At 48.5% G+C, this 10,661-nt stretch overlaps 1 protein-coding gene across 1 annotated transcript in view; it reads right to left on the bottom strand.

The window, feature by feature from the left end:
• The window catches only part of LOC144607906 (uncharacterized), a 44,596-nt gene that overhangs the window by 26,989 nt on the left and 6,946 nt on the right, over positions 1-10,661 (bottom strand). Inside the window, exon 4 of the mRNA XM_078425034.1 lies at positions 7,424-7,561. Coding sequence (XP_078281160.1) covers positions 7,424-7,561 — 138 coding nt within the window. The remainder of the gene's footprint in view (positions 1-7,423; positions 7,562-10,661) is intronic.

Genomic DNA, 10,661 nt, shown 5'->3' with positions numbered 1-10,661 from the left:
AGTTCCAATTTCATTTTGAAAGACGATATGTTTTCAGACAAAGATATTATCGTACTTTCCTTACCCTGTAATCCTGTATTAACACTATTAAATATCTCAAAAATGTCGACCAGGTATGCCAATTTGCACAACGTAAATTCATCCGTCAACAATGATTCATATTCGCTTGCATTTTGAGAATCGAGAAATATTTGAAGCTCTCCTCTTAATTCAAAAAATCTCTTCAACGCCTTTCCTTTCGAGAGCCATCTTACCTCTGTGTGAAACAATAGTGCTTCATGCGTTGATCCCAAATCCTCACATAAAACTTTGAAGAGCCGTGTTGCAAGTGGCCTTGATTTAACGACATTTACTGCTTTAATCACTCGGTTAAGCACTTCTTTCAATGGTTCAGGTAACGTCTTGGTAGCTAATACTTGTCGATGAATCATGCAGTGAGTCCCAATTACTTCTGGAGTCACTTTTTTAACCAACGATTGGAAGCCAGACTTACAGCCGAGCATTGCAGGTGCCCCGTCAGTACAAACTCCGCATAATTTCTTCCATTCAATTGAATGTTCATTAAAGAAATCATCAATTAAATCAAAAATATCAGCAGCAGTAGTTGAAGTTTGCAGAGGCTTACAACACAAGAATTCTTCTTTAATTTTTTCATTTTTATAATAACGAACATACACAAGAAGTTGTGCAAAGTTTGTCACATCAGTAGTTTCATCAAGCTGTATGCTGAACAGCCCAGTTGGAGTTTCTTTTAATTCTTGAATAATTTGGCATAAAATATCCTCGGACATATCTGTTATCCTTCGTTTTACCGTATTGTTTGACACGGATAGAAGCGATAATTTATTTACCGCTTCAGGACCGATCATGAGACGTACAATATCTTTGGTGCATGGAAAAATAAGATTCTCAGCTATTGTGTGTGGCTTTTTAGCACGTGCTATTCTTAATGCAACCGTGTATGAAGCTTCAATGGCGGCTACATTTTTGTTTTGAAATAATCCACTGCTATCAAGCCGGCGGCTTTTGACACCAACAACTTTTGCTTTAAAAAAGTCAATACTTTTATCTTTCAAATCAGGGTGCTTAGTTTCGAGATGTCTTTGAAGTTTAGCTGGTTTCATAGACTCATGAGCAAGAACTTCCAAACATACTACACACTGTGGTCTTTCCACACCTGCATTAACTATGTCAGTGAATCCCCATTTCAAGAAATCATCACTGTACTTTCTCTTTCTTACACTCATTTTTAAAGGGTTAAGAATCACTCGAACAAAACTAACTACGTGTCACTGCAAGCGCGCGTACAACACTAGGTAAGTGGGAGGAGCGACAGCGGTGGCGCGACCAAGACAAAACAGAAACCAAACATGTTCAATACTGGCTTGAGTGACAACACGTTGTGTTGAGTGACTTAGGGAACTGTTACATTTAGTTTCATAGTATGAATTTATATAACTATCTTAATATGCATTTCACCGTGTTTTATATAATATTCATATCAGCTCAAAATCATTTAACGACCCCATGGCATTGGTGTCGCGACCCCGTTTGGGGTCGCGACCCACAGGTTGGGAACCACTGTACTAGAGGAACAAGATGGACCACTCCGTTGAAGTCACCTATACTGAAGTGTAGTACGCAAAGGATCATAACGTCCGCCATTTTAGTAGGCAAAACCTGTTGTTCATTATGCCTCTCGCAGTGTAATCAGTGTTGTGGGGGAACAGTATGTGTGATGATACCATAAAAATGCAGAATATATCTCATCGATCAATTCACAGATTTTTGTTATTTTTCTTTTTAAATGTTTCTGCAAGTTTCTGCCAACTAAAATGGCGGCATGACGTACTACGGTTTTTCCGGTCGAGTGGTCTATCTTGTTCCTCTAGTATCTTTGCTCCCCACCAACGGAGTCTACAAGAAACTCGGCTTCAATAAAGACGGCTAATGTCCAAGACCCACAATACCTTGGCCACGCTCTCATCTCGCTGCTACCATCGGAACCGCCACCTCCAGGCTCAAGAACAGCTTCTTCCCATCAAACATTCTGCAACCCTGCCACAACCCTATCTCAACAATGAACAATTATAAACTTTGTACTACTAAGTTTACACGATGTACTTTATCTTGCACAATCATAGTTTGCCTGCAATAACTGATAATTTGTATATTTCTTTGTTGGGTGTTGTTGCATTAATGTGCCTGTAAAGCTGCAGCAAGTAGGAATTTCATTAGAACATGCCAAGTTAAGCTAATCTCCTCTGCCTGGATGTAATCAAAATCCCTCCATTCCTGCATATTCAAGTGTGCCTATCTAAAAGCCTCTTAAATGCCACTATCATATCTGTCCCCACCAACACCCCAGACAGTACTTTCCAGGCTCCCTCACATTCTTTGTAAAAAAAACTTGCTCTGCACACCTCCTCTCTCATTTCAAAGTTATTCCTCAAGTCTTTGACATTTCAAACATGGGGAAAAAGGTTTAGATCTACCCTATCTATGCCTGTTGTAACTTCATATAGACATAAAATTCTGGAGTAACTCAGCAGGACAGGCAGCATCTCCGGATAGAAGGAATGGGTGACGTTTCGGGTCGAGACCCTTCTTCAGACTAAGCAAAAGTGCCAACCCGAAACATCACCTGTTCCTTCTATCCGGACAGTAGCTTCTGTCCCGCTGAGTTACTCCAGCATTTATCTCCAGGTTTAAACCAGCATCTGGAGTTTCTTCCAACATGTAACTTCATATTATTCTATCACGTCTCCCTTCAGCCTCTCATGCCCCAGAGAAAAGAATCCACATTTGTTCAACGTCTCCTTGTAACTAACACCCACTAATCCAGGCGGCATTCTGGTAAACCTCTTCTGCATCCTCTCTAAAGCCTCCAAATCCTTCCTGTAATGGGTGCAGAATCGCACACAACTGCAGCCTAACCAAAGTCCTATAAAGCTGCAACACAACTTGCTGCCCCTTGCGCTCAATGCCCAAACCATTGAAGACAAGCATATCATATGCCTTCATTACCACTATCTATTTGTGTAGCCACTTTCAGACTGGTATGGACTTGGATTGCAATATCCCTTTGTACATTGCTGCTGTTAGGGGTCTTGCCATTAACTGTATACTTTCCCCTTACATTCGACCTCCCTAAATGCAACACCTCACACTTGCTCAGATTAAAATCTACATGCCTATTTCTGTAGCTGATCTATATTCTGCTGTATATTTTGACAGCCTTCCTCACTGTTCCTGACTGCAGCAACCTTGGGTCATCTGCTAAGTTACTAACCTACCCCTCCACATTTACATCCAATTTGTTCATATATTGTCCAGTACGTTTATATATTACTTTTGGCCCGGTAAATATGTTAATTAAACACGCTTGAATCTTCCACTGGAGGGGGAGAGAACGGCCCTCGGAGCTGTGAACAAAATAATCATCCCTGTAACGTTTTGTGTGTTGCCTTGAAGTCCATGTCCACGATAAAGAACAGATAAAGACACTTTGTGTCGTAGTTCTCTTTCAATAGTTCTCATTCTGCATCTGTTCCCGCTCTCCAGATAACATGACTTCACTTCGTCACTCACTTGATTCTCATTCACAACACAGTTTCAATTATAACAACATAGCAATCCCATATGTTGCCTGACACACTGAGTGCCACTAGCAGTTTGATTTTTGCTCCAGATTCCAACATCCGCCGTCTTGTAAGACTCCAACAATAACATCCAGAAGTCACGAAAGCCTCCGTACAAATCTTTCTTTAGCCCACAGGGGCTGTCGTTGATCCATAAATGGATGCAAAGTAGTCAACGCACAAAGTATCTCCGTACCAGCGTCACCACAACACCTAGCTTCAGATTTGGAAGAATTGATTAAAAGTGAAGGGATGCATGCAGGTTAAAGGCATTCAAGTTGAAAGTTATCTCAGTGCAAATACTTTTCTCCCCAAAGTCAAAGATTTGGCCAACATATCTGATGGGTTTCAGTTTCCTTGGCATTCAAGAAGATGGACAATTTAGGATAAAGCACAAAATTTGAAGATGGATTTTCATCCCCCATTAAAGATGATTTCCAGCGCTCAGTTCTTTTGCTGCTCCAGTCTCACCTTCTTCCCCCTGCAACTGTCAGCACCACCACCACTGGTAGTCAAGTGCCTTCTCCTCCTTGCCGTACCACTGACCATCCCAATACCTCTCTGCAACACAAGACTTGTTTTATTCCCAATTCTGGTTAACCTTGACTTTGTTTAGCTCCATAGAAACTGCCTCCCTGCTGTACATCTCCAGTATGCTCAGTTTTATTTTTCTTTCAGACTCGACACACCAATAGATTCTGATTCCCACTATTATTTATTTCCTTTGTCACAGACCAAGAAGAGTTTAGTTTTTTTTAAATTGACTAATTAATTGACTCAACCTAACCAACCTCCCTTCTACTGGCTCCATTTATACTCACGCTGCCTCGGCAAGGCCAGCAGCCATAATCAAAGACCAGTCACACCCTGACCACTCCCTCTTCTCCCCTCTCCCATCAGGCAAAGGGTATAGAAGTGTGAAAACACACGCCACCAGATTCAGAGACAGTTTCTTCCCAGCTGTTACCAGGCAACTGAACCATCCTACCACGACCGGAGACCAGTGCTGAACTACTATCTATCTCATTGGTGACCCTCGGACCGGTCCTTGACCGGACTTTGCTGGCTTCACCTTGCACTAAACGTTATTCCCTTATCATGTACCCATACACTGTAAATGGTTTGATTGTAATCATGTATTGTCTTTCTACTGACTGGTTAGCCGTCTTCTGCTCGGATCCAGGGTCGGTCCGCAGACTGATCAGCGTCTGCGACCAGTTTGAGTTGGCCACGGGGGCCAGGGTAAACCGCAGGAAGAGCGAGGCCATGCTCTTTGGCAACTGGCCCGACCGATCTTCCATCCCCTTCACCATCAAGCCTGACTTCCTGAAGGTGCTGGGGATCTGGTTCGGGAAGGCTGAGGCATGTAACAAAAATTGGCTGGAGTGGATAGCCAGGGTGGGGAAGAAGCTGGAGCTGTGGAAGCAGCACTCCCTCTCCATCACGGGGAAAAACCTGGTCATCAGGTGTGAGGTGCTCTCGGGGCTGCTGTACTTGGCGCAAGTGTGGCCCGTCCCTCCCTCCTACGCCACGGGGATCACCCGGGCCGTCTTCCGTTTCGTCTGGGGGTCGGCGATGGACCGGGTGCGACGAGCCACAATGCACAAGTCGGCAGACAACGGGGGTAAAGACGTGCCCAACGTCGCCCTCATTCTGATGGCCACTTTCGTGTGTGGCTGCATCAGGCGGAGCATAGAGCCAAGGCACGTGGGCACCAAATGCCACTACCTGCTGAGGTTCTACCTGTCCCCGGTGTTGCGAAGGATGGGCCTGGCGCAGATGCCACGCAATGTGCCAGTCAGCTGGACATTGCCGAACCATCTGTCGTTTGTGGACAGGTTCTTCCGGACCAACACCTTTGACCACAAGTCCATCGGGCAGTGGTCAGCACGGAACGTCCTGCAGGCACTGCAGGGGAATGACTCCATGGATCCCGTGGCGTGGTTCCCAGAACAGACAGCCCAGCTTGTCTGGCAAAATGCCTCATCGCCAGTACTCACCAACAAGCACCAAGACCTGGCTTGGCTGGCGGTGAGGGGAGCCCTCCCAGTCAGATCCTTCCTGCACCGCCGGAACCTCACTACCAGCGCACGCTGCCCTCGGGACGGCTGCTACGGAGAGGAAACGGTGGCCCACCTCTTCAAAGAGTGTGGATTTGCCAGGAGAGTCTGGAGAGGTCTGCAGGGGCCCCTGTCACGATTCATTCCGAGCAGCTCCGTCACAGAGGACTCTGTGCTCTACGGACTGTTCCCAGGGACGCATTCCGAGACTGACATCGAGTGCTGCTGGAAGGTCATCAACTCGGTGAAAGACGCTCTTTGGTCTGCCCGATCCTTGTTGACCTCCCAGCGGAGCGAGCTGTCCGTCAAGGAATGTTGCCGACTGGCCCACTGCAGACTGCAGGAGTACGTGCTGAGGGACGCTCTGAAGCTCGGTGCAGCCAACGCCAAGGCCCTGTGGGGGAGGACCACAGTCTAGGGTCCTTCCGCTGCTGGACATGGGGGGCAGGGTGTGGTGGAGAGAGACGCCCCTCCAAATCAGGGATATGTATGTAAATGTATGTAAATGTCTAAGTAAATGCCTGTATTGAATATGTAACCTCCGGAAATGTCGGATGGGTTTGTTTAAAAAATGATGTTTTGTAAAGGATATTTATTACTTGAATAAAGTATTTTTTGATATAAAAAAAAAAGAAAAAAGCGTGCAACAAAAACACACGGCAATAAACTAAACAGAAACTGTAATTTTGTCCTGAAAGTGGCAATGCAAGTCGAATGAGTGGTAAAGAAGGATTATGGTCTGCTTGCTTTCATTTAGAGTATTGTGTACAGTTCTAGTCACCCCATTACGATAGATACGATACGTTAGAAGGAAGGATGAGGAGCTTTCAAGAGAGGGCAGAAGAGGTTTACCACGATGCTGGATTGGAGGGCATTAACTATAACTAAAAGTTGAACCAATGTAATTTTTTTTTTCTGGAGCATCAAAGATTGACGAGACCGGATAGAAATATATATAATTACAAGACCAATTGGACCCATTGGGCCCAAACCTCTCCTGCATTGGTGCAGCACCCTCTCCCCCCCCCCCCCCCTCCCTTCCCCTCCCTCCCTCTCTTCCCCCCTCCTCTTCCCCCCCTCCTCCTCCCCCCTCACTCCCCCTCCAACCCTCCCTTTCTACCCCTCCCCACCTCCTCCCTCCTCCCCCCTTCCCCTTACCCCCCCACTCTATCCCCCTCAACCCCCCCCCCCTTATCCTCTCCCTCCCTCACTTGGAGATAGATTTAAACTTAAAAATGTGAATAACTTAAAAAATATAACACCGATTTCAATGAAACTTCTTCCATTAGCACCAAAAGGACGACGGTGAGTAAGGTGGGCCTAGAATTGCCGTGCTATTGTGTACCATTTGGGTTGTAGTTCAGGAACGAACAAACAAACGAGTTTTAGTATATAGATGAGAGGCATAGATAGGGTAGACAATCAGAACCTCCCCCCCCCCAGGGTGTAATTTCAAAAACTAAAGGTCATAGCAATGTCAGAGGAAGAAAGTTTAAAGGAGATGTGCAGGCAAGTTTTGTTTTACACAGAGAGTGATGTGTTCTTGGAATGCACTGCCAAGGGTGGTGGCAGACACAACAGTGGTGTTCAAGAGACTTTTAGATATACACATGAATACACGGGGAATGGAGGGATATAGATCTTGGCATTATGTTCGGGACAGACATTGTGGCCAAAGGGCCTGTTCTTGTGCTGTAATATTTTATAGACTAAGAAACTTACCCTGGCAGTTGTTTATCCCATCACCAGTGTATCCAGGCAGGCACTGACAGTAAAATAACTGGGTCACCTCGTCCAGCCTACAATTTGCTTTCTCATGGCAAACAATCTTCCTGTAATTGCATTCATTCCAGTATGGATCTGTAAAACAAAGCTGGTGGAATTAAATTTTCATTCCTGCAGTAGTGCAAACCTGTAAACCTTACCGGAACATTTCACTCCTACAGTTCCATCAAACAGAAGACTTTCAATTCTCTGGCACCTCTCACATCCATCCCTCTTAGGACATAATGCAGCAACCATATTACAAAACAATATTCATATGCTTCGCACACGCAAAACATATCACTACGTTTTTTAATATATGCATCATTAATATTTGAAATCTCTGCAAGCATTTAAGTTTAATTAATTGCACCTCTGCATGACAAGTTTCATAGCTTTAATTGTGACAAGACTACTGCACATACAGCTTCATAAATAAACAAGGCATGAAGGGCGGCACAGTAGCATAGCAGTGGAGTTGCTGCCTCACAGTGCCAGGGACCTGGATATGATCCTGACCTCGGGTGCTGTCTGCACAGTTTGCATGTTCTCCCTGTGACTGAGTGGGTTTTCTCCGGTTGCTCTAGGTTCCTCCCACACTCCAAAGATGTGCAGGTTTATAGTGTGAATTGGCTTCTGTAAATTGTCCCCCTGGTGTAGGAAGGGGCTAGTGTACTGTTGTCGGTCGCCACAGACTCAGTGGGCCGAAAGGCCTGTTTCCATGCTGTATCTCTGAACTAAACTATACCACACTACTGCACATACACCTTCATGAGTAAACAAAACATGATCTCAACATTTCTTTCTCTGCATATGACCTGCAGCATTCCAAGAATAAGGTTCATTTCAAAGAGGAATGGGAATGGGAAGGGGAATGGGAATGGGAATAGATTGCAGGTCTTGCCAACAACACTCACATCCTGTAAATGACTGTAAAAAAAAGATGACGAGGCCACACTGGAGTATTGTGTTCGGGTTTTGCTCACCGTGCTATAGGAAGGATGTCATTAAGCTGGAAAGACCGGAGAAAGGATTTATGAGAATGTTGCCAGGATTCGAAACGTCTGAGCTAGAGGGGAAAGGTTGGGCAAGCTAGAACATTATTCCTTGGAGGGCAGGAGGCTGGGGTGTGATGATACAGAGGTGTACAAAATCATGAGGTGAATAGATAGGAAAGATGCATGGCAGCTTCCAGCATACACTACCAATACATACAACAGGTACATTCTTACCTTTAAAAAGCCGCCAAAAAGCCAATTTTTGTGTTGTATAAAATGAGGAAGAAGCTGAAGGATCTGGCGAAGAGGAACCAGAAGGGCTGCCAAGCTCGTGGACGCAAGAAGCAGCTGGGAAGACGTCTGGCCAGCCGGCGGGAGAAGGGGAAACGCGGCCGGGAAGCAGAGGGCCGCCGACCGGGGGTGGGGGGGGAGAAGAAGAGGAGGAGGAGGAGTGGAGTGTCGAGCCCGAAGAGGAGAAGGAAGAGGACCAGGGAGAGGCCGATTGGCAGTGGAGGCCGAGCAGCAAGGAGAGCTGGGCCGGGCGCTGGGAGCCGAGGCGCAGGACCAGGCCACGGCTCTGCTCGGCGGCCCCAGCCTCAAGGTGTTGAGCGCCGGCCAAGTGGATGCGGAGCCCGGCTGACGGAGATGGCGTGCGGGGAGAAGGGCTGGAGGGCCAGCAGGAACGGCGAAGGGACGAAGAACTGCAGGAAGCGAGGCGCGGAGCAGGGGCGCCGAGCCTGGAGGAGCGAGGAGTGCAGGAACGGGGAGAGAATTTTTTGAGGATGTAACTAGAAAAATGGGAGAGCCGGTGGATGTAGTGTACATTTGATGACCCGCTGCACTGAAAGCCCAAGTGAGTACACGGTGTGCCCTCCAGTAGGCGATGCGTGGCAACAGTACGGGTCAGGGGCCGTGACCTTGCCTGCCGTGCAATTCCCCTATAGGAGAGTTTTAGAGGGATGTGGAACAGGCGCGAGTAAGTGTGAGACAAGAATAGATGGGGTATCTTGGTCAGCACGGATAGGCTGGGCCGAAGGGCCTGTTACCAAGCTGTGTAACTCGATGAATGAAAGAATGATGATTGAATGCCCAGACCAGAGGACATAGATTTAAGGTGATGGGGAAAAGATTTAATAGGAATCCAGAGGGGTAACTTTTTCACACAAAGGGTGGTGGGTGTATGGAACAAGCTGCCAGAGGAGGTAGTTGAGGCTGGGACTACCCGCCGTTTACGAAACAGTTAGACAGGTACATGGATAGGACAGGTTTTGGGGGATATGGACCAAGCGCAGGTAGGTAGGACTAGTATAGATGGGACATGGTGGCCGGTGTGGACAAGTTGGGCCGAAGGGCCTGTTTGGGCCTATGACTCTAAAAACTCCACACCCCACCAGTCTGCCTGCGAGTCAGTTTCCTCGGGTTGGCTCTTCGCAAGAATGAAACCTGGGCCAGTCAGCCCGGCCCCGGCCCCAGCCCCACTCCCAGCCCCAGCACGCAGTCCCAGTCCCAGTCCCAGCCCCAGCCCCAGCCCCAGCACCCAGTCCCAGTCCCAGCACCCAGTCCCAGTCCCAGCACCCAGTCCCATCCCCAGCACCCAGTCCCATCCCCCACCCCCAGCCCCACTCCCACCCCCAGCCCCACTCCCACCCCCAACCCCACTCCCACCCCCAGCACCCAGTCCCACTCCCACTCCCACCCCCCAGTCCCAGCCCCAGCCCCAGCACCCAGTCCCACCCCCCAGTCCCAGCCCCAGCCCCAGCCCGTCCCAATCCCACCCCCAGCCACACCCCCAGTCCCACCCCCACCCCCACTACCAGCCCTACACCCACTCCCACCCCCAGCCCCACCCCCAGCCCCACCCCCCAGCCCCACCCCCAGCCCTACCCCCACCCCCAGCCCCACTACCAGCCCCAGCCCTACCCCCACTCCCACCCCCAGCCCGTCCCAGCCCCAGTCCCACCCCCACCCCCCAGCCCCACCCCCACCCCCAGCCCCACCCCCAGTCCCACCCCCACCCTCAGTCCCTTCACCAGCCATCGCTGCCGTGCGGAGGGGAGGGGGGGAAAGGAGGAAGGGAGGGGGGGAAAGGAGAAGGGGGGGAAAGGAGGAAGGGGAGGGGGGGAAAAGGAGGAAGGGGGGGGGGGGGGGGAAGGAGGAAGGGGAGGGGGGGGGAAAGGAGGAAGGGGAGGGGGGGGAAA

Source organism: Rhinoraja longicauda, chromosome 30, assembly GCF_053455715.1.
Source record: "Rhinoraja longicauda isolate Sanriku21f chromosome 30, sRhiLon1.1, whole genome shotgun sequence".
Classification (NCBI taxonomy): Eukaryota; Metazoa; Chordata; class Chondrichthyes; order Rajiformes; family Arhynchobatidae; genus Rhinoraja; species Rhinoraja longicauda.
The sequence above is the reverse complement of the archived record's forward strand: the minus strand, read 5'-3'. Positions and strand labels throughout refer to the sequence as shown.